Source organism: Pristis pectinata, chromosome 9 (genome assembly GCF_009764475.1).
Source record: "Pristis pectinata isolate sPriPec2 chromosome 9, sPriPec2.1.pri, whole genome shotgun sequence".
Classification (NCBI taxonomy): Eukaryota; Metazoa; Chordata; class Chondrichthyes; order Rhinopristiformes; family Pristidae; genus Pristis; species Pristis pectinata.
In genome coordinates, this window is record NC_067413.1 from 23,248,819 (window position 1) to 23,276,373 (window position 27,555).

At 39.0% G+C, this 27,555-nt stretch overlaps 1 protein-coding gene across 1 annotated transcript in view; it reads right to left on the bottom strand.

The window, feature by feature from the left end:
• The window catches only part of tg (thyroglobulin), a 282,508-nt gene that overhangs the window by 143,732 nt on the left and 111,221 nt on the right, over positions 1-27,555 (bottom strand). The window contains exons 28-35 of the mRNA XM_052023465.1: positions 26,839-26,922; positions 24,643-24,780; positions 23,792-23,971; positions 14,538-14,646; positions 12,003-12,082; positions 9,369-9,509; positions 6,231-6,296; positions 1,317-1,460 (exon numbers count right to left, since the gene is read on the bottom strand). Of these exons, the coding sequence (XP_051879425.1) occupies positions 1,317-1,460; positions 6,231-6,296; positions 9,369-9,509; positions 12,003-12,082; positions 14,538-14,646; positions 23,792-23,971; positions 24,643-24,780; positions 26,839-26,922 (942 nt within the window). The remainder of the gene's footprint in view (positions 1-1,316; positions 1,461-6,230; positions 6,297-9,368; positions 9,510-12,002; positions 12,083-14,537; positions 14,647-23,791; positions 23,972-24,642; positions 24,781-26,838; positions 26,923-27,555) is intronic.

Sequence of the window (27,555 nt, forward strand, 5' to 3'; positions counted from 1 at the left end):
AATATATATCACAAACACCAACTGTCCCAGCTCGAATTCTTGCAGTACACCGTTAGTCACAGACTTCCAATCAGAGAAACATCCTTTGGCCACTACCCTCTGCCTCCTGTCACCAAGCCAATTTTGGATCCAATTAGCCAGCTCACATTGCATCTCATGTGTCTTAACCTTCTGGACCAGCCTGTCACATGGAACCATGTCAAATACCTTACTAACGTCCATATAGACAACATCTACCATGCCTCCTTTATCGATTTCTTTTGTTACATCCTGAACAAACTCAATCAAATTCATGAGGTAGTATTTCCCCTGCACAAAACCATGCTGACTATCCCCAATCAGTCCCTGCCTTTTTAAAGGTACATAAATCCTGACACTTGGAATTTTCTTCCAATTTCTCTGATGTAAGGCTCACCGGTTTGTAGTTACCTGGCTTATTCCTGCCACACTTCTTAAATAAGGGAACAAAATTAGTTATCTTCCAGTATCTAAAGCAGGCACAAGAGGTCAATTTCTATTTCTTTTGTTTTTCTGCTAGTGAAGCCATGCTTCTGCCCTGAAAATAAGACTTGTTCCGACTCTTTCAAAGCAAGAGATTGGAAAGGATAAAGCTATAAGGAAGTAACTACTGTGAAAAATTTGCCAGTTTCACTCATAATAAAGTGAGATTCTGACTATGAGGTATCTTTCTAAAACTGTACAGAGGTCCCTCATGTGGGTTTGGAGTCACACAGATACCAGTCCACGTAAAGGTGGACAGTGAACTAACTTGAATTTTACAATAATCCAATAGTTTCTTGGTATCTTTTACTGATCCTGGTTACCTATTTTCAGACTTTCTTAAACACTCAAATGAAATTCTCAAATCATGATACAATTAGAACTCATGTTCTTATTATTCCAGATTCCAAATCTGTCAGAATAGTACCAGAGACTGATTATAAGTGACTGAAATGGAAATGTGATCATTTTCAGTACTGAGTCAAAGAGCATGTGTTCAATCATAGAAGTGAGTTAAAAGAAAAAAAACAACAAAAAAACATTATTTGCCACAGCAACACAGTCTCTTGTGCCTCTGTTATTTGCCAGAGACTGTTACTTGCTAAGAGTTCTTCCATAAATGAGTTGACTTTTGATAGAAATCTGTGGACACAATAAAGACAGTCCTGTTGGGAATCTACAGGCATTTAGGGTTACAATGTTCTACTCATTAAAGCAATTTAGCAAATTCAGTAATATATTGCACATGTTTTGGATGCTTTGTATTTCAAGCAACACGATGTCCTTCTCCCACTGGATTATCTGCTTGTGTTTACCTGACAGGCACCAGTCTCTGGCATTGTTCCTGAAGTCTTCAGTCATTACAGGAGTATTGCTGCTGATGTGTAGAATATCAAAGGAGGTCATTGTTGAATCAAGGACTGGAGACACCTTCAGTATTTGCCAATTATTCAGTGCAACTGCAGTCAAAACATAGTAATAATTATAATAGAAACAAAAACAATCATCATCATTATAAAGTGAAAATGTACAGTCACATAACTTACAATGTGTTAAGTGGTCTGAGTGAGAGTGGTGTGTGGTATGTGTCACCTTGCCCTCATTAACTTTTAAGTTCTGAAATGCAATGTATGAGAGAATGTTGTGACCAAATGGTGAAGTGAGAGAAAGAGAGAGAAGAGGAAAAGAAGAAATAATGTAAAAAGGAGATGGACAAAAGGAGAGGATTAAGAGATTTAAAAGAAATTTATCCTCCAGGCTAAAATGTCCATAGCTTGCATACATACAGTGAAATTAGCATTTCTAATTATGTCAGCCTGTCAACCATGCTTCTGTGGTAAGCACACTTGCCTCTGAGCCTGAAGGCTGTGGGTACATGTTCTGTACCAAAAACTTGAGCATTAAGACCTGGGCTGGCACTCTAGTGCAGTGCTGAGAGAGTGCTGCACTGCTGGAGGTTCCATCTTTTGGGCATGATGTTAAACTGAAGCCCTGTCTGTTCACTCAGGCAGAAATAAAAAAAACATTTGAAACGTTTCAGAGGAGAGGAATTACAGCCCATCCACTGACCCATATTTATCCCTCGATCAACATTACATTATCTAGTCATTATTGCATTGCTGCTTGATGTGCTGAAGTTAGCTGTCTGATTTACTTCATTACAAAGTGATTACACTTCAAGAGAGCTTCACTGACTCTGCACTTTATGGCCTCCAGAAAGGGATGGGAAGATTGCTGAAGAAACAAGTCTTTTTACTTTCTATTTAGTAAGTTTATCCAGTAAACCACATCGACCAGGAAACTGTTTGATGACAGTTGTTACAGGCAACTAAAGGCCAAATTTCTTGAAGCAAGAAAGGCTGGGATTTTGTGCTGCGATAGCTCCTCTGTGGGTTTTCGGACAATGGTTCAGGATAGAATGGGGAAAACTGTAGTGCATCTCATGCCAGAAAACTGAGACAGCCTGAAATACTCAACATTTTAAAAATGATTACATAAAATTGGCAAAATAAAATATGGCTGTAGTCATCCTCCAATTGCATTGATTTACTCCTAAGAGCTTTTTTGCATTGTTGCACTGCTACAGATTGATGATTTGGGAGATTGTGAGAGCATGAAAGAAAAGATGGAAACAGGCCAATTGGCCAACCATGTCCATGCTGACCAATGAGCACCCATCTATGTTAATCCCATCATCCAGCACTTCTATGCCTAAGCGATTCAAGTGGTCATCTAGACGCTTCTTAAATGCTGTCATTGATTGTTTCCACCACTCTCTCAGGCAGTGTATCAAGGTACTCACCACTATTGGGTGAAAAAGGTCTCCCTCAGATCCCCTTTAAAACTCTTACCCCTTTCTCTAAATGTACATCCTCTGATACAAGGAAGTCTTTTGCCGTCTATCCTATCTATACTCCTCATAATTTAATATTCCTCTATCATGTCCCCTCTTAACCTGCACTCCAGGGAGAACAGACCCAGCCCCTCCAGTCTCTCCTCATAACTGAAATGCTCCAACCCAGATAAGATCCTGGTGAATCTCTTCTGCACCCTCTCCAGCACTAAGTTCAAGTTACTTTATTGTCATTCATCCATGCTAAAAAACACATGGCGGAACAAAATGTCGTTTCCCCCAGACTCTCACAGAACAGAAGACATACAATAAACAACAGAAAACAAAAAAAAATTGTGCAAGTACAAATAGTGCAAAAAAACGGTATATATAAAATACAAATTTAGTGCAGAGTTAGTGCAAAACTGAGTTGGACAAAGAGAAATACAAGCTCAGTGTGTTGTACTAATTGTATAAACATGTTCAGCAGCAGCCAAAGTTCTTATATATCGTTGTGCAAACCAGGGCTTTTGAAGCGGCATTTGTCTACCAGGGTATTCAGGAGCCTGACAGCCTGGGGGAGAAAAAACTGTTGTGCAATCTGGTAGCTCTGGCCCGGATGCTCCGGTACCACTTGCCAGACGGCAGTGGGACAAATAGGTCGTGGGAGGGATGAGAAAGGTCGTCTATGATTCTGTAAACCTTATGTGTGCATCATGTATTGTAAATATCCGAGATGGAGGGAAGAGGTACTCCAATGATCTTTCTCGCTGTACTCGCAATTCTCTGCAAAGACTTACGGTCAGAGAGGTTACAGTTACTGTACCAGGCAGAGATGCAGCTAATCAGGACACTCTCAATGGTACCCCTGTAGAATGTGGTGAAGGTGGGGGAGGGCAGGTTTGCTTTTTTCAGCCGCTGTAAAAAGTGGAGATGCTGCTGTGCCTTCCTGGCGAGGGAGGAGATGTTAGTTGACCAGGACAGATCGTCTGCTATAGGTATTCCCAAGAACTTATAACAGCTGACTCTCTGTACAATGATGCCATTGATGCACAGGGGTAAGTGGTCAGCCTGAGCCTTTCTAAAATCCACAATCATCTCTCGTTTTGTCCATGTTCAAGAAGAGATTGTTGACTGAGCACCAATCCGCCAGCCTCGCCACCTCCTCTCTGTAAGCTGTTTCATCATTCCTGCTGATGAGGCCCACCACTGTTGTATCATCAGCAAACTTGCTGATATGGTTGGAGCTTGAGTTGGCAGAACAGTCATGGGTCAGCAGCGTGAACAGCAGTGGACTGAGCACGCAGCCCTGGGGGGCTCCAGTGCTCAGCCTGGTGATTTTTGAGATGGTATTTCCAATACAAGCTGACTGTGGCCTTTCAGAGAGTCCAGAATCCAATTGCAGGTGGAGGTGCTAAGGCCCGGTAAGATGTAGCTTCCTTATGAGGTTCTGTGGGGATGATAGTGTTAAAGGCGGAGCTGAAGTCTATGAAGAGCATTCCTATACTATGGTGATCAGAATTGCATGCAGTACTCCAGCTGAAGTCTGACTAATGTTTTATAAAGTTGGAGCATAACTTCCCTGCTCTTGTGTTCATTACCCCAATTAATGAAAGGCAGTAACCCATAGAGGAAGCCAATCCAATCCAATCAATTGTTTCACCTTTGCTAAAAGGTAATGCCATGCCAATTCCCACCACTATCTAAAAGGCACTACCAAATAGTCATCACTATCATTTTGCTGGTGTCTGCAGTGGGAGTGAGTCATCAGTTTTAGGCTACATGGCCTGCATTGGGAGTTAGTTGGGGCTCACTTGTAGCACTCTTGCTTCTGAATCAAAAGTTGAGAGTCCAAGTTCCTAATGAGATTATTCATTTGGAGACAAGCACATAATTAATATTGAGACAGATGGCATTGCTGCTCTACTGAAGGTTTCGCCTTTCCTTGTGAAAGTTAAATTAAGGCTTTTTCCACCATGTCATGTGGTCATAAATAATCTAAAGCTACCCTCTGAAAAGAGTAATAGATTCGGCTGCTCTACTGGCTAATAATCATCCCTTAGCTCACATCACTTAAACAAATAATTATCCCCTTGTCATCTGTAAATTGGATATACTACAATAACTTCACTTTAGAAGATATATCGTTGGTTCTAAGGTGTTTTGGATTGTTATGAAGTTTTGAAATGAAAAGTTTTCCATTTTATCCATTATTTAATACTGTAAATGTCAGACCAGAAAAATGACCTTTAGCCCTTTAGCTTTTGGGATCACCAGCTCATATATTCAAAATTCAGAGAACCACTTTACAACTCAAATGATCAAATGACATGAATGGTGACCATTCAGTTCAGAACAACAAATGCCAGACTTGTTTCTTGTGGTTTTGGTATGCGCTTCACAGTATTATGGTGGAGCCTTTGCCAGGAAGCATGTGGTTTTCTTTTGTGAAGGCAAGTGATATATGCATTGTCTGTGGTATATCAGTGTGTTACAGTGGGTGGGTTCTTTTGTTTTATGTGGTTTCCCTAAGGCAGGGAGAAACCATAACGAAGGCTAACAATGACTATAGAGCATAACTGGAAGGCCTCTGCCTTTCTTTCAGAAGATACTTCATCTCCTTGATATTCTTCCTTCCTTTCATAAAATAAATGTATTTCAATAGCTACGAAACAGCTTGCAAAGTATGAATCAAACAATTATCCTTAATATTTGAATTGTTTATACGACGTGCACTCTCTATGCCATACATTCTTTGCAACGCTTATTGCACTCTTGTGTTTAGAAGGTGCTCGTAAAATTTCTTGTTGAGTTTTTTTCTTATAACAATTCTCTCACTGAGTTGCTGGGAATAGAAATCCAGGATTTTGGCTTAATGTCAATGATGAACAACAGCATGCCTTCAAGTCGCAACGTTATGTGATTTAGAGTAGAACTTGGTGCTAGGTTCTGAGAAGTTGTTTGGTTTGGTTAGTCATTGGTGTCAACCAGACATAGAAACCCAACATCATGTTTAAAAGTCTCCCAAATGAAGTTTCTGTTAAATTCATGTTAACTTGTAAAGTTTCTGTCTAGTTTGGATAAATATTTCTCGTTCACCCCTAAATTAATCCCCTAAATTAAGATGTTCCATTTAAATCATGGAGCTTGCAATGGGAGTAACTACTAGGGACCAAGAGCTCAGTATCACACTTTCACTCCACAGTGAGCAAAACAATGCCAAGAAAAAGAAATCCTGCACCAGCACAATGAACCACTATGTCTAAATAAAGAGAACAGTCCACATTGTGCATCGTGTAGAACATATTTTTCTCTGATTCTAATTTCCTTTTTTCTTCACATCTTTATTTTATAATTAGGCAAGGAAAGTTGGCAAGTATAAAATCTTTAAGTGTACCTTTCTGAGGAAGTGGCGGAAGGCTAGCTTCAGGGCACATATTGAGTACATGATTCCACTGGCTTACTGCAAATAAAAATTAAGAGGTAAGTTAATGCATCGTTCATAACCTGAGAGATTGATCTTTACAATTCTGCCTTGTTGTTTTTATTTACCCCTCCTCTCCTGAAGGTACCAACTTTTTTTTTCAGATGCTATATGCAATGTCTCACTCATGCAATTATTCTACTTGTATGAATTCAACAATGAGTGCCAACAGACCACACGGCTGTAGTTGTGGAAGCTTAATTACAGCCGTCTTAGATCCTCAACTAAATTCCTCATGGATGCATTTTCCAACAGTGCAGTGGACAAATAATTGGAATCCTGGCTAATTTTACTACTCTGTCCCTTTACCCATCACCCCAATTGTCACATGGCTGAAGTTAGGCATACAATTTAACCTCAGACTTTCCTGGTCTATATATGATGGTTCTATGTTCAAGATTCCCTCAGCAGTTTTTTTCACCATAATTTAGAGCAACAGTTTTCCAAGTAGAGGATTTGTTGCCAAATTGGTAGCACATTTATCAGTCAAGGCTGCATTCAAATATCCGTGGCTTGATTCAGAGTTCTATTAAAAGTGGTTCATTCCTTTTACCAATTTTTGGATCTCAGTTACTGTATCAATGGAAACACAATTGGCCATATTGAAGTTTTCCAGACCCATAAATAAAAAACTTTGCACATTTCGAAGTGGTGATGTAAGAGTTGTCAAGAACAGATGAAGTAGCCAATAAATGTATCAGAGTATCTCTGCTTCAGAGTTAATGCAAAACACTACCAGATGCTCTTGTCAGATCAGTCAAGTTGATCATTAAAACATCAGGGGATAGAGTTTCCTATGTGGACACCATCAGCAAAGTGTAATTAAGGATATAAAGCATTAAAAAAAATCACCAAAATTACAGTGAAATATCAGACAAACTCAGATGGACATATTTGCTGAATGCATAAATTTCTTTGCTCTTTTGCAACTATTAATCCTAGTAGTGAATGTGTTGCCCTCAAACTAGAGAGGCATATATAAGAACTTCTTAAATTTACTTTTGTCCAAATAAAGTGTACAGTTAAGCTTAGAATTTTAGGTGAAGCAGAAAAAGTGCCAATGTGCTGGAGTTTTCATTTTTTTAGCCATTTGTTGAAAATTTGTGTGTGCTGAGATTTGCACTCTAGTTTCTACTTCCCTAAGTTAAATATCTTTTCTTCAGTAAATGACAAAATGAAAATATACAGGCTTCCAGAAAGGAATGTTTTCATAAGTGGCATATCTAATGATGGTTGATAGACTGATCATTTTAATGTTTGCACTTAAAAGGGAAAAAGGTAGTTACTTCCACTAATTTGTGCTCAGGCATACGCTAATAAGATCAAAGTGTTTGTGTAAGTTGATATTGGTAGGTTAGTGTACAAATGTGCATTTTAGATGTCATTCCTTGAAGCTGAATTGTTTACATTGACAAAAAAAATCACCATTTTATTAATACAGTAACAGAGGACTGAAGGGGAATCGTGGTTGATTTGGTACATATGGATTTTCAGATGGTGATTAATAAGGTGCCACACTTAAGGCTTGTTATCAAGATTGCAGGCCATGAAATAAATGGATAGAAAATTGGCTAAGTAATAGGAAATAGAAAGTAAAAGTGAAAGGTTGTCTTTTGGACGGGAAGGTACAAAGGAGTTTCCCTGGGTTCAATATTAGAACAACTGCTTTTCTTAATAGTCATTAACAAGATGAACTTGGGTGTTCCGGGAACAATTACCAGACGTGCAGATGACACATTTAGAAGCAATGTGAACTGTGAAGTGGATAGTCATGGACAAGGAAACAGACAGACTGCTGGAATGGGCAAATAGGTAACAGATGAAGAATAATGCTTAGAAATCTGAAATGTTACATTTTGGGAGGAAGCATAAGAAGAGGCAATATAAATTGGAGAATGCAATTCTAAATGGATACAGGAACTGAGCGATCTGGGACATACATGTATTGTTCATTGAAGATTGCAAGGCAGGTTGAGAAATTGGTTAAAAAGCATCATGGGATCCTGGTCTTTATAAATAGAGGGCATTGAGCAAAAGTCATGAAAAAACCATAAAACACATTTTTGTCTAGAACTGAAATATTGTGTCCCATCTCGGTGTCATACTTTAGAAAAGATGTAAACAATTTAGAGAAGTTGCAGAGGAGATTAACTAAATTCCAGGGTTGAGGGACTTTTGTTATATGGATAAACTGGCCATATTCTGATGGAGGTATTCAAAATGATTAATAGAACAGACAGATGACGTAGAGAGGAAATTTCCCCATTGGCAGAGGGGCAAGAATTAGGAAACACTAATACAGGACATTTTTTATTGCAACCAGTGGTGAGTTCTGGAATTCACTGCCAGGGATAGTCATGGAAGCAGATTCAATTGTAGAATTTAAAAGGAAGCTGGATATGCACCTGAAAGGATTGTTGGGCTATGGAAGCGAAAGAGACTTGATGGGCCAAATAGCCTCCTTCCATATTGTAATCATTCTGTGATTTGGCGATTTCATTTATTTTAAATTTTTTTTTGGAGTGAGATGATTGTTAGTACAGACTGGAGGGGGTGAATGACCTTCCATGCTGAACCTGCCAGCGTGTGCTCCTCCCCCCCCCCCCCCACCACACCCCCGACTTTCTTATTCTGGCTTCTGCCCTCTTCCTTTCCAGTCCTGATGAAGGGTCTCGACCCAAAACGTCAATTGTTTATTTCCCTCCATAGATGCTGCCTGACCTGCTGAGTTCCTCCAGCACTTTGTGTGCGTTGCTCCATTCTGTAATTCGGTGTTTTCATTTACTTTTTTTTGGTGGCGGGTTTAGGTTGAGTATCGCAGTTATCAAGAAGAAAGATGTTAGGGCAAGGGTATGGAACACTTTCTCACATCTGAGAACCCCCTGTCAGCACCAGGTATGTTTAGGTTACGTAAGCATATCACAAATTAAAGTACAGTGAAGATCGCCAACTCAAATACTGGCCTCCCACCTGTGGGACATGAAATTGTAGTAAGCTGAATGTAAATTATTTTAAAAAATGAAGTGTTAAATCTGGAAATGTAATACATACCAGGCTTTTGGTACCATCCAAATGGATAGATTAGAGGGTCCACATCAGCTGATTCACATTCCAGAATACGCCAGCTCTGTACTTCCTCACTGCAATACTGCACTCCAAAACTATTCAGTGTAAGGCAAGTTATCCCAGAACCTATCACAAGTATTTGACGAGAAAGAAAAAATTAATAGACAAAATAACCATGGAGGTAATTATTCACACAGTGCACACAGATACAGAGCCTTGTCCCACCAACTCCCCCCTAATCATGCAAGCATGCACGCACACATACACACACACTCATGCGCGCAAACACACACACACGCAAACACACACACATGCAAACACATTTCTAGCAGATATTGCTAGGCAGTAATCAAGATCAAGAACACTGACTAAATATTTATCACCTCCTGCCTATGCCAGTCAATCAACCATCAGCCCAACTGATACAAGCCAGTTAAGTATGAACTGGAAACAAGTCCTGGGATCTTCCAGATTATCTTGGTGAATGATGTCTGTATATACTTGCTTTAGAGGGAGTGGAACAAAGATGCACTGGAATGAGTCCTGGGCTGACAGGACCTGGGATGAGTAGGTTTGTATTCACTTGAGTTTAGAAGAATGAGAAGGGACCTCCAGTATTCTGCTGACTAGACAGACTGGATGTGGCAAGTATGTTTCCCCTGGCTGATGAATTTAGAACGAGGGGCCACAGTCTCAGGTTACAGCTCAAGAGATTTGGAACTGAGATGAGGAGAAGTTCCTTCTCTTAGGGGATGGTGAACCTGTGGAATTCACCATCAAAGGGGACTCACTGAGGCCAAATCACTGAATATATTTAAGAAGCAGATAGATTTCAAGATGCAAAAAGCATCAAGAGATATGGGGAGGGAGTGGGAATATTGAATTGATATAGATGATTGGCTACGATCATATTGAATGGCAGAGTAGGTTCAAAGGGCTTGGCCCGCTCTTCCTCTCAGTTTCTATGATTATATGATGCCGTAATCAACTAACAGTAAGGTGGAAATTCATCCGTTGTGACCTCCTGGCATAATGTTAACCAAAAATACAATTAATCAGGATGAAGACTCAAGTATAAATTTAAACCAAGCACTGATAATGCTACCTACACCGTAATAGCTGCACAAAGAAAGTTTGTGGTTTGAAAGTGGTCACACCAGTAGAAAGAGTAAAGAAGGTAAATAGGCAAAGAGCTTGTCTTCATTGGTCAGGGCATTGAGTAGAAGAGTAAGGAAGTCATGTTGTAGCTATACAAACTGGTTGGGCCACACTTGGAGTACTTGGTGCAATTCTGGTCATCCCATTAAAGGAAGAATATCGAGGCTTTAGAAAGGGTATAGAAGAGGTTTACCAGGATGACACCAGGATTAGAAGGCATGAGCTATAAGGAGAGGTTGAATAAACGTGAGTTGTTTTCTCTGGAGCACTGGAGGATGAGGGGAGACTTGAAAGAAGTTTATAAAATTATGAGAGGCATAGAGAGAGTAAATAGTCAGAATCTTTTTTCCCACAGTAGGAATGTCACATCCTAGAAAAGACATGCATTCAAGGTGAGAGGGGAAAAATTTAAAGATGTGTGGGGCAAATTTATTTATTTATTTATTTAGCACAGAAAGTGGTGGGTGCCTGGAACTGGCTGCCAGCAGTAGTGGTGGAAGCAGATATGATAGTGACATTTAAGAGGGCTTAGATAGACACATGAATATGCAGGAAGTGGAGGGATATGGATCATGTTCAAGCAGAAGAGACTTAGTTTAATTTGCCATGCTGTTCGGCACAGACATTGTGGGCTGGAGGGCCTATTCCTGTGCTGTACTGTTCTATGTTCTATGTTGTAACAGTATGTGTAGCACAGTGACATAAAATGGATTACATAGCTCAAAAGGACTGTGCCCTGTGAGGCTACTGATGAAGGTGCATATTTAGATGCATAATTTTCAGGGATTCATCTAATCTGCTTTAGGATTACTATATTGGAAGACAAGAGGAAACTCTTGTCGTCATCTGCTCTGGGAGATGGGCCAATGTCTACAGGAATGTGAACTTTCACAGTATAAACAGGATCAATCCAAATTATAACAACTGCAATGAAGTTTGTTCTGCTCATGAGCAGGACTATACAATTGCTCAATCTTAAGAATCTAGTAATTAATTTTGTTTCAGATATTTACATGTGTCTTAACTGATTAACTGAAGAATTGAAGAAGCCAGCCATGGTACATTAGCTCGGTCTCAAAGTTCAAAATGTACCTCATAAAGCTTTATTTCTTATGCAATTCAACCTCTGTTTTTACAAAGAAAACCAATGCAAGGTCCTTTTCCAGGTTTAGGTGTAGAGTAGCAACAACAGAATTTGGCTTCAAATGTCATGGCTCAACTCTGCTGGTGCAAATTAGGGTGGAGTGGGTGCCTGTCTTCTGATCTGGGTACCTCTTTCAATGATCACTACACAAGAGTTTATGATCAGGTGAAGCAGGGGGGTCCAGGAATTTGTATTTTAATTATACACTTTATTTGCATTAATCTCTTCTGCCTCCTTTATTATTTATCGACTGGCCTTTTCCCTTCTGAATGTATAATGTGCCACACTATTCTCCTTTATTCATTGTTAGCTAATACCTGTTGTGTGTTGTCCTTTCAGAAACCCAAAGCCTTTGCAACAGGAATCTTCATCACATAAACGTTCACATTCAAAAAACCTTAAGAAGTTAAAAGAGGCAATAAGTCAATTGAACAATACTCTCCATAGCAACATTCTTTAAACTTTATGCTCAGAGGTTCACAATCCAAGCTAATGGTTTACCCCCAGAAGCTGGAACAAAAAAAACACAGCCCAAAGATCCCTCTGAGGAGTTCTTAGTTTCTATCACAGCTCCATTACCAGTTGTTTGGCAACAAATATAGACATTTCCATGCAGGGAATGGATAATAGCTTTAATTTAATGAGTCCATTACAGCTGCTGATTGTATCTGATATATCACTGTTTCCTAATTATAGTTCATTGGATTATTCTGCAGAAGATTAAAAATCGGTGGGAAAATGACCCTAAATCTGAACTTGGTCAATATTTTGCCGGCTGTGCTTGGAGGCCAGAGGCAGGAAGCCTGCTAAGTCTCATCACTGAAGAGGATGTGGCTTTTTCAACACTGGTCTTGACAACTGAAGATCACTGTTACTGATTCACTCATGGTGCATCAAGTAAACTCATCCATGCATATGATGTAAGAATAGTTAACCATGTTATGTAATTCCATAAAATAACAGAGATCCAACAATCTTAAAGGAACAGCTATACTCAGCGCCAATATAAATATATAATGAAATGGAACACAAATGTCCCACTGCCTATACTGTTTTACAATGTAGGGATCGATCAAAGATCTGACAAAGTTCCTGGGCTGTTACCAGAGGCTAAACATTGACCAAGTGAACAGTGAGGTGATAGGAGACAGAGTGTTGTGGTGGATAGGTGTTTCTCTGACTGGAAAGCTATAACAAGTGGTGTACTGCAGGGATTGGTTGTTGTATATATATATCTATAAATGACTTGAATGAAAAATTGGTGGGGTCATAGGCAGCGAAGAAGGCTGTCTAGGCATACAATGGATAAATCAGTTGGAAAGTCAGGCAGAGTGGTGACAGGTGGAATTCCATTCCAGAGAATTGTCAGGTAATACACTTTAGGGTGTCAAATTCTGCTTGGACATATAGAGTAAATGTCAGGAACTCAGAAGCATTGATATTCTTAGAGACCTTGGAGTGCAAGTCTATAGTTCCCTGAAAGTGGTCACATAAGTGGATAGGGTGGTGAAAAAGGCATTTGACATGCTTGCCTTCAGAGGCAGAAGTATAAGAGTTGGGATGCCATGTTGGAGTTGTATCAAACATTGACTAGACTGCACTTAGAGTATCATGCACAGTTCTGATCGCCACACTACAGGAAGGATGTGGTAGATGATGGTGCCTGGAATAGAGGGCTGTAGTTATAAGGAGAGATTGGATAGGCTGAATTTACTCTCATTGTAATAAAGGGTGACTTTCTAGAGGTTTTAAAATTATGAGGGGAAAAAATAGGATAGAACAAACAATCTGCTGGAGGAATTCAGTGGATCAAGCAGCGTCTGGGGGAGGATAGGAATTGTTGATATTTTAGGTTGAAACCCTGCATCAGGACACCCACTATCCTCTAGCAGATTGTTTGTTGCTCCAGATTCCTGCATCAGCAGTCTCTTGGATCTGCATAGATAGGATAGATAGAATCTTTTTCCCAGGGCAGGGGAGTTTAGAACTAGAGGGCACATGTTTAAGGTGAGAGTAGAGAAATTCAAAGAAGGTGGTTAATATCTGGAATGAGCTGCTAGAGGAAATGGTGGAGGGAGATACAATTACAGTATTTAAAAGGTGTTTCGACAAGTACTTGGACAGGAAAGGCCTAGACCGATAAGAGCCTAATGTGGACAAATGGGATTGCGTAGAAAGGTATCATGGTTAGCATGGATGAGGTGGGGTGAAGGGTCCTGTTCCTGCATTCTGTGTTTCTCTGATTCTATGATTGATTGAACAAAAGCAAATAAAATACTGACCTTTATCTCAAGAAGTTTAGCTTTAATTGTACAGAGTCTGAGATTGAACCCACTTAGAGTACTGCATTTAGCTCTGTGTACTGGAGCACAGCAAGGGTATGGCCGCGTTTTATGGTAGTGTTACATAGATTCAACAACTTGATGTTGGTGGTTAAAAATCTAACATGAAGACAGATTGTGAAAATGGCTTGTATGCAAAAATAATCTAATTGAGTTATAAAATAATTAGAAAGTTATTTTCTTTGGTGGGAAAACCAAGAACAAAATTTATAAAATTTTAAAATTGGAGCCTGCATTCAGCAATGAAATCAGGAGCAATTTTGGCACACAAGGGATTTTAGAATTTGAAAGCTCGCTTCTCAAAATGCTGTTGCAGCTGGAACTATTGGAGCATTTGAGACTGAGACTGGCAGACTTTTGTTAGGTCAGGTTATGAAGCAATATGAACTAGGGCAGGTCAACAAAGTTAATCAGAAACGGCAGAGAAGTCTCAAGGAAATGAGCAAATACAGAGGGTGAATCCAATGCTGGTTCTTCAGTATAAAAGTGACTCAGAGGATGAATACTTACCCAGCTTGGGCTCCTCTTGTCACATTCAGCCATTTCCTTATTGAGATTCCCTGCAGTTCATGAAATGGCAAGCGGGTGTAGAAATTTTTCACACTGTCTTCTAGCACATCTGTGGGATAGAAACTTTTATTCAAATTGACTGCTGATTGTTAACCTGTAGCTTGGTGTGGAGTAAGGCACTTCCCTGAAGAACTTAGGGACCCATTTGCCATCTCATATATAAAAATTACGATCATTGCAAGTTGTTAAACTGTATCACTATTGGTGCCTTCCCAAAATGCCAACTATTACATTCCAATTAGTGTCTAGTTAATACCGGCAATACAGCAGAAGTGCTTCACTGTTGGAGGTGCGTTCTTTTGGATAAGCTGTGAAGCAAAGCATCTGTTTGCCCTCTCAGCTGGACAGAAAAGATCCCATGCCATTATCTCAAAGAAAAACTTAGAACTCTTATCTGTGGCTTGCTCATGTCCAAGCTTAACTGACATCAGACACAGGTTTGTCATTTTCTCATTGCTATTTATGTAGCCTTATTAGGTACAATCCTACATTTCCTAGTGTGCTTGAAAGAAAAGCATGAATTTGGTTTAATCTGCACTGTAAGATCTCTTTCCTGAGATGAAGATCCTTTATTTTTCATGGTTGTATGTGCATTGGAAAATTGTCATTGCCAATCCCTAATTTCCATGAGAAGGTAGCGCAGGGCCACTTTGGTGCAAGATCTTCAGAATGCACTGAGATACAGCAAATAGAGATCCAAAGAAGGAAAGGTTTATTTTATGATCTGGCTCACATACTATTTACATGTTGCGTCTCTGAGTTGTTGCCTGTGAAACTGTTACATTATTGGCAAGCTGGAATATCACGTGACTCTACTGTCTAAGTAGAACTTAACATATTGATAGAAAAAACAGCATGTCCCATATTTTAAGGATCATTACACAGGAGAAGTTACGAATTGACTATGAAATTGAAACAACACACTAAAAACACACAAATTAAATTGTTACACTGGAGACATATACAGGCAATACTAGGCAACAAAGGCAAATTTCCTTCCTAAAAGAAATATTTAAAAAATTTGTTTCATTACAAGAATTTGATAGCTTGAGTGTCAGTTTTATTTATTCCACCCCAAGATTCTCCAGAATAGTTAATTATAAATTTAGGTTTTGAAAGCATAATAGTGGAAACTGCACTCAAGTCTTCTGGATTATTAAACCAGAGTCTATTACTGAAGTAAAAATCCCGTATAATAACCACTGTACTCTTGGAAATTTTTATGCCTGTGAAAGGTCTAACAGCTAGGAATCCCAAACATCATGTGCTTAAATGCTAGCATAATGACTATGAAAGCCTCCTGACTTTGTTGATAACCCAAATGATTCACTAATATCCCTTAAGAAAAGGAGGCTGCCATTCTTATTTGGTGTGGCAACTGCAGACCAACAGTATATTGTTGAATATTTGTGCCCTCAGACACATCAGAGATGAGCAAAAAATATTGGCTTCACCAGGACAAAGAAAATGGAAGGAAAACTAGGTGAGTTTTATGAAAGCTATGAACATCTAACTTCTCAAGTTTCCTAAATCTATTACATTCTCCTGACCATAGACTCATGAAAATTGCCTTAAAAAGTTTCAACAACAAGGAAAGCACATCATAACCAAACAAATGTATCATTCTTTCAGAGATATTATAATAAGGCAGGCTGACTATATAATTGACAGAGTGCTGGATTGCTCTCTGTTGGATGGAATGTTAGACTGAAGTTCCTTCTGCTCTCTCAGGTAGACATAAAAGATTCCATGATACTTTTTGAAGACTTGTCACTGGTGTCTTCACAACATTTAATCTTCTTACCAAACAAATCCCTTGGCCATTATTACTTTGCTATCTTAATATGCACAACTTGGTTATTTATGAGAACATGGCATTTGAATAAGCATACACTAAACTTGATCACTCATGTGATATCATTTATCTACAGATAGTGTCTTCTCATGTTTACTCAAAGGTACTGGAGGATAGCTGTTTACTCAAGGCAGTTTATTTACATAAAAATTTACAAAGAGCCTGGCATCATTACTCTATTATGCTCTTACTCCAAAGAATCAGGTAACTTCAGCCAAGTTCTACACTAAAACTAGGACCAGCTGGTCATATGCTGTAACTCTTATTACATGCATTATACAATGCACCAGACTCGTGGGCTAGACTCCTGGCATTGTTTAAAGCATTGTGCAGCAGCTGCCTGGTGCAGGCAGTGGAGTCATTGTTTCAGTGGGCAATGCGCTGAGCTATTATGCTTTGTGATAGCATGGCCCTTGTTGATTTTACTGCTATGTTTACGTTTGCATGGGCTTGGGTGTGCAAGGTACATTTTCCAAATTTTTTAGGTGACACAAAGCTTAGTAGCACTGTGATTTGGATGGTAATAGGCTTCCAGGAAATATCGAAGGGCTGTTGGAAGGGGCAGATTGGTGGTAGATGAAATTTAATGCTGAGAAATGTGAAGTATTACATTAGTTGGAAAAAAGAGAAGAAGCAACATAAACTATAGGGAGCAACTCTACAAAGGGTGCAAGAGCAGAATAATCTGGGGGATAGGCACATAGTTTGTTGAAAGTTGAAAAAAGTGGTTAAAAAACTGTACGCATATGGTACTTTATAAATAGAGATGTAGCAAAGAAGACTTTTTATAAACAGTGGTTTGGGAACAAGTGGGATACAACACTTGGCAAAGATGGAAAGACTTTGGAGACGGAGCAGAAGCAAATAGAAATGAAATTAGATTAGGTGTAAAACGGCACAGTGATTCAATATGAGCCAGTTTCAATAGCATAGGCAAAGATTGATTTCACACCTCATATAACCAATGAAACAAAAATAAAATAAGTACATATTCTTTCAAAAGTTCCAGAATTCTTTGGAATTCTGTTGTCCATAAATAGTTAACTATAATGTGAGCAACTTTACTACTGCATATGATCTTTACTACTGCATGGGATGGAGAATTCAAAGACACTGATAAAGGAAAGCTTTGCAAATGTAGGATTCACCTCAGGCAGTCTCTCAGACTGACCTTCCTGCATCTTTCCATCTCCTCCAATGTGACCAGATCCTTTAATCTAATCTATCACAGCTGGAGAAATCAACTGTTGTAAAATGTTGTGTATCATAAAACCTCAGATGAAAGAAACCAAATTGCAGATTGGTATCATGTTTCACTGAGTAACCTGACTCCTGCTCAATGATACCAAACTCTTATGTTTGGGGAAAAAATAATGATTAGAGCCTGTGGTTTGCAGTTTTGGAATCCAAATTTTACATGAGTCATCAACAAGATGAGCAAATGAATCAAAACTGGCAGAATGCAAAGGGGCTTTTTAGGCATCACTCAAGCCCAGGAGATTTACTGCGATATCTGCTTAAAGAAAATATTAAGGAATGTTTGTATGGATTCCCAAATGTCCTATGGTTGGGAATATTAATATCACCTGAAAGAAAATAAAAAAACAAACTGGAATTTGGATACATAAAGCTACCCTACCTGATCCATGTTTCACCTCTTCTGATACTTTGAATTAAAATCAATCATCCCTCCTGCTCATACCATCCATGTTGCTGGTGCCTGTTCCCGTCAGTACTTTTTAACCCTCTTGCTGTAATATGTTTTTGCAATATTTTCTATGTTAAAGTTATTATGCGATAAAAGTTGTTGCACTTGTGAATCCAATATTTGCCAATATCCACTCACGAGCATTCATTGGAATTGAATCAGGAACAAGGTTCAAAGCTCATCCTCCACCCTTCACCAGGAACAATGAGTCTAACAGCTGCACTCTTGGTCATGACCTTGGTTGAGGCCTGGATGAAGGTTCTGCCAGCTCATCTCTTCCTGGGATAACCCATAAAGTCACCAAGAATAAGCTACAAATTGCTTTCTCTATCCTATCAAGAAGAAAGACAGATTTTACAACTTCAAGTCATCTCAAAGTGCTAAATAGCCAATGAAGTACTTTTTGAACTATAGTTTCTGTTATAAGTTGGACACTGTGACAGCAAATTTTAACAAAATATATCGGCTCCCACAAACGTCGACACTATGATTTCACTGTTGGCATGGTTGCCTTTGAATCAGAAAGATGTATATTCAATCTCTATTCCAGACAACTAAACAATGAAATCTCGGTTGATACCTCAATGCAGGACTGAGGGAGTGCTGCACTGTCAGAGGGGTTGCATGTGGATTGCATAATGTATTGTCTTGTTTCCTTTTTACAGCACTGTTGCAATTATTTAACTGGCTGTGAACTAATTAAGATTGTGAATTAGGGTATGCATTGACAATTGTTAATGCAATGTCAATCAACATAATGTCAGTCAACACTTTGGTCCAGAAGTTGTGGAGTCCCATTTGTACAGGTGGTGAATTATAGAACCATAGAATAGTACAGCACAAAACAGGCCCTTTGGCCCACAATGTTGTGCTGACCTTTAAACCTCACCTAAGACTATCTAACCCCTTCTTCCCACATATCACCCCATTTGAAATTCCTCCATATGCTTATCTAACAATCTCTTGAATTTGACCAATGTACCTGCCTCCACCACCACCCCAGGCAATGCATTCCATGCCCCAACCACTCTCTGGGTAAAAAACCTCCCTCTGATATCTCTCTTGAACTTCCCACCCATTACTTGAAAGCCATGCCCTCTTGTATTGAGCATTGGTGCCCTGGGAAAGAGGCGCTGGCTGTCTACTCTATCTATTCTTCTTAATATTTTGTATACCTCTATTATGTCTCCCCTCATCCTCCTTCTCTCCAGAGTAGAGCCCTAGCTCCCTTAGCCTCTCTTCATAATCCATACTCTCCAAACCAGGCAGCATCCTGGTAAATCTCTTCTGCACCCTTTCCAGTGCTTCCACATCCTTCCTATAATGAAGCGACCAGAACTGGACACAGTACTCTAAGTGTGGCCTAACCAGAGTTTTGTAGAGCTGCATCATTACCTCATGGCTCTTAAACTCGATCCCACGACTTATGAAAGCTAACATCCCATAGGCTTTCTTAACTACCCTATCCACCTGTGAGGCAACTTTCAGTGATCTGTGGATATGAACCCCCAGATCCCTCTGCTCCTCCACACTACCCAGAATCCTGCCATTAACTTTGTACTCCGCCCTGGAGTTTGTCCTTCCAAAGTGTACCATTGTATCCTTAGAAATTTCGGCAATGCTAAAATGTAAGCTATTGACTTTTTTTATTAGTTTTCTTTTCTGTCCTTTTTTTATTCCTTTCTTAATTCATTATTTTTTAAAATCTCATTTACCTTTTTTCACGTTTTTTTCCCTCCCTTTAAAGGTCGAAGATGACAAGTAATGCAGTACCATGGGACTGCTATACTGCTATTGTATCAGCATTGTTATTTTTAGGGAGGTGATAGTAAACAGAGGAGCTATCAGCTCTCTCAGTTGCCACTATTCTGAAGGTGTCCTAGCCTATAGGTATTTCGCTGTAAGAGATATCTTACACTTACCAACACCCTGAGGTTTTAGATGCAAGTATTCCTTTGCTTTCTGATTTAACATAAATCTACCCTAATTCATCTTCCTTCTCAATTGCTTTCTATTTCTTTGTGAATCCTTAAATCTCATAGGTTGTGGAGGTATACTGTCAGTCCCGTCATAGTCCCAGGTGCAATAAGAAGTACCAAGTGGATGAGGATCCAAAAACAAACTAGGTGAAATGTACATAAAATAGCTAATCAAATGTAGAAAGATTCAGCTCCCAGTCAAAACTAAACACAGAGATACAATATATTAGCTGAAACCTTTATTATTCATTTGTGCAGCTCACAGGGCTTCCAAGCTGCAGTATACCTGTTGCTAGCATCTGACTAAAGATTATTCAAGGAAACTGATCCCAGCTGTTTAAATAGGAAAGTAATGCCTCACTGTCTCCATGGGCAATACATAAAAATGAAGGTTTGAGTTTGGATCCAAGGGGTAGGGATTCCTTTCATCATCGATTAGCTTGTTTAATTTGCAACAACACAGCATGAGAGAGATTGAAACTACGGAAATATAAATTCTCAGCCTTGTCCGGTAATGTAGCAATTAGCCAAGGGGTGAGTGAAGAGGAGGAGAGAGCGTTGGGATAGTAATAGGAGTCTTCAAACATTTTATGGCCATTATTAAGATGTGAAAGCTCAAAAGCTGGAATGGATGTAAAACCATGCTCCAGAGGACATTTACCTCAAGGGCCATTAACCTACTCAATATAATTTCTGGAGTTTAGCCAAGAAAAATAATAAATTAGTTTTAAGTTTTGTCCACTGTGCTTTTAAGGAGCAGTATGTTCATGGAAAAAAGTATTTGGCATAAACTGTAGGGATGGCTCACTGATACAGAGCCAGAAAACAGCCGGTATTTTAAGACTGATGTACATCTGAAGGTGTGTTACTGAGTCACACTCATCCTGACTGATGTGATACTGAGTGTGCATAAACTCTGGCTGCTGTAATACACTGGTAACAGGCAGACTATAACATGCAAGTCTCTGAAACTTTGCCTCTATTCTTGGTTCTTGGATGTGCTCTGTTCCTTTTGACCTTCCTTTCTTCTCAAGCTGATTTTTCCTCCATCTACATTGGGATGGCTTCCCTTCCTAAAACTTCTTCTCCATCAGCTTCCATGCATTGGTTTTGTGTTAGTTAAAGAAAATCTTCAGATTCTGCCCAGATAACAGCTTGAATACCAACGCTCTATGTTTTTGATCCTAGATGTTTCTTGCAATCCACAGTTGTGGTAGGAAGTAGGCTGGACAGGAATCAGCTGATTGTTAATATTATCACAAGAATAAAAGGAAACACAAGGACAGTGCAGTACAGATGCTAGCCAGCTCTCTTAATCCAATAGAACATCAAACACATTTTACCACCTTTATCCCATATCGTTTGTTACCTATGCCTAATTTTCAGAGCATAGAATTTAGTGCTTCTTGGAAAAATACATAAATGCCCTTTCTTCTTATGTACCTGTTGGAACAAAGGAATTGCTAGACTACAGTCCATCTGGTCCTCTTCTACACCATACAAGGTTAGAATAATATATTATTCACTATTATGGTAATCAGTCTACACAGAGGGAGAAATGACATGTGAAAGGTCCCCACAGCTGGAGACCCCTAACCACCATAAGTCCAACATTGCTTTCTTACAGATGTTCACAACACATCTCAAACGACTAACATACTGCATCCAAAATGTGACTCTATCACCCTGAGAAATCTACTTCGTGGCTCAGGCACTCAGTGAATGAAGTATTGTTTCCATAGCAAAGTTCTGAACACCTTAAATGGAATTACATTTAATTACAAACAATGATATACTGCATACCCCTCTACTACCCTCCTACAAGTGCAGATTATGTCCATTAGTTCCACTGCTCTGGCCAACGTGAAATAGCTTGTATGTTTACATCATATAATTTCATTAGACCCAGAAATCAGTGATCATTTTTATCTTTTGAGTGAGAACAAATCCGATTTACTTGTTCTTGATCTGACTGTTAAAATTCTTGTAAAGCACCAGTGAGCTGACTCTATTACTTTATCCAAGAGGAAAATGCTTGTGCCTCTTTTGAAAATCAGCCTGATTTTACATTCCTTTGGATGGTGTGGTTCTTTAAACATTTTATTTATGAATGGTTTCTTTAAAATATCACTTCTTTCCTCTGAAATCCAGACAGTTTCAACAAAGCACTGGAACTGAGAACGGAGCACAAAAGACCATTAGAACAAAATTAGTCAAAGTATAAATTAGCAGGAATTTCCTTTCCCTGCATAGTGAGAATACATATGTGGGAAAGAACGTAGAGACTCCTCTGACAATAAATGATTAGAATTTAGCACATTTTCCCAGGGAAGGAATGGACTGCATCTATCACATGCAAAATATGCATGTATAGCTCTTTATACTGAAGAAAAAAACAATTTGAAATTAGAAATATTCAGCTCCATTGATCAACATTGGCATAAAACAGTGAAAATTCAAAGGAAGGGCATCCCACGCATAAAAAAACACGGACCTAATTTTTGTTCAAGATATTTCCTTTTGGCCAGTGTCTCTGGGCTAAACTGTACTCAGGTACCAACAATATAATCATTGTTAGTAAATCTCTCATGGTAATGCTAGTGGTAGTTTATTCCTGCAGTACTGTTTCTGATTTTTACCACAATACTGCCGCGAAGTTCTGGAAATGTTTTGATCCGAAACAGCCTTCTGACCCTGACTAGCCTTGCTTCAGACACTGGTGAAGAGGAGAACTGTTGGAAATTCAGGGAAGAAGAGTGATAGAAGTTCATGGCACACACTACAGTAAATGTGAATGGTGAGGAACCTTTCTCAAGGCTTCCACTCCTATGTGCTGTTGTCAATGACCAATTATTTTTTTTTTAAAAACAGTGTTGTTTCCAGGATGATTTTATTTTACAAAATATTTAAAAAATTGAATCATTCGACAAAGCTCCAGAAATATGTTTAAAATGAGTTTGTTGCAGTGCACAGAGAATGAAAGAATAAAGTCAGTGTTCCTGCTGAGTTATCATAATACACCTGCTGTATCTTACCTAATTGCAATCTGGGTTATTGAAGCATGGCATAACTTCTTACTCTGTCATGTCATATCCAGACACATGTATCACCCAGTAATAGTCACTGGATAATGGCTGGGTGAGAGAACTCTCACTAATTTAACTTTCTCCACCACCTCTTCTTAGCCCAAGGCCAGATTAACAATTGCACGACCCCAGCCAGCTGAGATGAGCTCAGCCAAGTTAGCATAAATGGAATTTTACATAAATTAAATAGAATTACATTTAATTACAAATAATGACATAGAATTATATCATGATTACATACAATTTCAACCTGGAAACAGGTCTCTTGGGTCAATGGGGCTGTGTTGATGTTTATCTTCAGGCAAGCAGTTTTCTAAATCCCTTGAGTTTGCAAATCTTTTTATTTGATGTTCCTTTAACTATCTATTCATAGATGCTGACAATAATTCCTGTTCTTTGTCTTAAGCAGATAATAAATAATTTTGTCATTATTTTCCCTGACTCTAACAACCTTTCCACATCTATGAACCCTCTAGACTACCCTTCCAATTATAATTTCTAGGACTATCTTTTTCTGCAAAGGAGTATTCGTCTTATTCTTTATAAAGCAACATCAAATAACTCACCTTTCTTTCTGTATAATACTTGTGGTTCCTCAGGCAGGACAAGGCTGCAGTTCATTGCAGATGATTCAGGGTCAGTACTGGGTTGGCAAAGCTGTGTGTCTGGGTACAGCTTGCATTCATAATGCAGGGCTCCACCATCCTGAAGAGAAACAATTTTGCAGAAGTTCTCCATTGTGCAGCCTGGGAAACAAAAAGAAAGCAGCTCAGTCATGAAATAAGATAACTTGTAGAGCACTCAAAAGAGCATCTCACATCCTAACTCAAAGAGCAATCTTTGAGCCTTGTTACATTGTTCCACCTGGGGTATCAATTTTCTTCAACAGCGGAACACATTGACCTTCAAGTCGTAGAACTGTGTAGTTTCTCTGGTGTCCTGGACAACATTTATTCCCAAACCAATATCAAAGAAACAAATCTAATTTTTTGGATACACAAGAGAGATTGCAAATGCCCCAAAACATCAATGTCCAGATGAAAGGTCTCAAACTGAAACGTTGACTATCCATTCCCTCCATAAATGCTGCCTGACCTGTTGAGATCCTCCAGCGCTTTGTGTGTTGCTACTAATTATCTGGATGCTGTCTCAGCGTTATTTGTAGGATCTTGTCATATTCAAACTGGCTGTTCATTTATTACATGACAACAGAGAACGTACTTGAGTAATACTTCACTGGCTATAAAACATGTTTCAGGATAACAAAAAATTGTGAGAGGTGTTATATAAATGGAAGTTGTTGTTAAAGTTCTTCCTTTATTATTGCCAGTTCTATAGTAATGTTTCAGTTTGGAAATCAGGAATAAAGACACAGAAGCAATGGAATTAATCAATAGGGCTAAACAGGGTTACTTACGTTGCAGACACCACAGCTCAGCCTGTGCAATTGGAAACTGATGCTTGAAAAGCTGGTAGTGTTGGTTTGGAATAGACTTCTTCCGATCTACTTGGACAACTTTTGAGTCCAGATGCGAGAAAAATTCTTTGGTGGTTTCTAATCAACACAGAATTTTAAGTTTTAAATTTGCATTGAACCATAAACCTTAAGCACTTATAAATTGGGAATGACCCATCTTTTTCAACATCATAAGCAGATTTGTTTCTGCAATTGAAAAAGTCTAAGCCAGAACAAGGACTGCTATGTTGCTGGGATTTTTGAGATCTCTCTGGAACCCTCTCCTCTGCTCCCTCACATATAAATACTGAGGTTTATTTATTTGCTATTCCAGTGGAGACATTAATTGGTTTAAAATAAAAAGGCTAATTCCTTCCCTAAAACGCCAACATCAAGAACTTGCAGTCACAAGATTCAATGGAAGTTCTCAAATTTATAAGGGACATAAATAAATAAGCAAAAAAAAATTCCACTGGATGGTGTATGGGATAGGAAAGAGGAATGTGGATATGACAAGGTTTTTTTTTTAAAGAGGCCTTGCAATGGGAAGTTGGATCAAATTCTATGAATCCCATGTATGAGCATGTTATCCCATTATATACATCTACATGCTATTATACAGAACAATTTCCAAGCCAGAATGTAATGGAAGGATGATGATTCCTTGGATGGTCAGATAACAATTTGCATTCTACAAATTTCCTTCCCTATCCAAAATGTTTATGATGTAAGGAGGTACCCAGTACAGTCCAAGTGCTCCCTCACCAGGAGACAAAGGACTAAAAGTAGAGATCTGGTAGAATCAAGATTCAGGCCTGATTATTAAAAACCTATATGTTTTGTCTGCCTTTGTTCGGAAGTGCTCATTCAGAAAAGGAAGACAAGGTAAGTATTACAAGATAAATCATTTATACAATTGATGAATAAAAGGATTATGCAAGAACGTGAAAATAAGTAAGTGCTCCTTACAAGTGTTCTTTGAATCTTATCTTTCTTTGACATGGTAACAGTCCATGGGACCCATGACAAGTTGGCAAATTGAATCCAAAGTTGATTTGGTAATAGGAGATGGAGGTGCAGGGTTGCAAATTTGCAGATGACACAAAAATTGATGGTGTTGTTGATAGTGAGGAGGATAGTCTTAGCTTACAGAACAATATTAATTAGCTGATAAGTGGGGTGAAGAAATGGCATGAATAGAAATGGCAAGAAATGGAATTTAATTCTGACACTGTGAGGTGATGCAGTTGGGAAGTCTAATAGGGTTGGACATATACCATGAATGTTAGAGCCCCCAGGAGTATTGAGAAATAGGGGGACATTAGAGTAAAAGTATAGTTCTCTAACAATGGCAGCACAGGTATTTAAGGTGTGAAGAAGGCACATGGAATGCTGGGCTTCATTATCCAGATCATACAATATAAGAGCATTGCAGTCATGGTACAACCTCAAAACTCTGATTAGGCCACAGCTAGAGTATCATGTGGAGTTTTGATCGCCACACTATTGGAAGGACGTGATTACTCTGGAGAAGGTGCAGAGGAAATTTATCAGGATGTTGCCTGGGGGTTTCAGTTATGAGTAGAGGCTAGATGGGCAGGGTTTGTTTTCCTTGGAGCAGAAGAGGCTGGGTGGGGAATTGATAGAGGTGTACAAAATTATGAGAGGCATAGATAGAGTGGATAGTGAAATTTTTTTCCCCATAATGTAGACTTCTACAACTGGAGGGCACATGTTTAAGGTGAAAAGAAAACAACAGAGGCCCCTGCACTGATTCCTGAGGAATACCACTGGTCACAAATCCCCACCCATAACAACATCCTTCTACCATTAGCCTCTATGGGTAAGCCAATATGAGGGGGATAACTCTCAACTACCCTGTGAAATGCCTTGACATTGCTATTCAGTGTTAGCAAGACTCTCAGACAAGTAGGGTTTGACGATAAATGTCAATTTTATCAATGTTGCACAATCATACCAGGAACAGGAGTCATAATTTCAGCTCCCAAACCTATTCTACTCTTTAATCAACCCCATGTGGATTGATTTTCAACTTCATTTACCTACCATTAGCTGACAAGAGTTTATTAATCTTACTTTTGAAAGCATCAGCTATGCCATCAACTATCTGAAATATGTATAATGTGTTGCAAATACCTGGCACATTGGGAGTCCGCTGATCCTGTGGAGATTTTCCAGCACATTCAGGGGTGGAGTTCAGCCTTTCGTTCATGTCAGAATCTGAAAATCATTTGAAGCATTAATTTTGGTTCAAATGTTTGGGAAAAACCTGCCCATCAGAACAAGTCAAAGGTTGTAAGCACAATTGATATGTTGTGAAGGAGTGCATGGCTGCATATCGGGAGTACTTTATCAATATTGTCCCATTGACTGATACTCTTTATGCATCTAATTCTTGGTACAGTTAAATTGTTATTCCGTTTCTCTCAGTTTTTATTTTTACAGGCTTGACTTCAAGTTGTGGGGCACTGAACCTCAGTGTTCAGAACTAGTTGAGATCAGGCCTGGTCTCCATTGGAGAAAATATATCTTTTTAATTATTCATTCCATCACAAATATTTACATTTGGTGATACCAGAATAAAACGCATTAAGATTAGGCACTAATTCATTCTTGAAGGGTTGCATTGAGGAACAGGACAAATAAGCCTGGAAAATGGATTTCACTTATTTTATTAACTGACCCAGTGCCAAATAGGGCAAGCAATTGAAGTTGCCAAATTAAGCATCCTCACCTCAGGAAACTGCTATCATGGTTTCATCCATCTAAAAATGTTAGATACTGACTTGCACAGGCTGCCATGGAGATGAAGGTAAATAGTGAAGGAGGAAATGGGAACAGGGAGGGATAAGG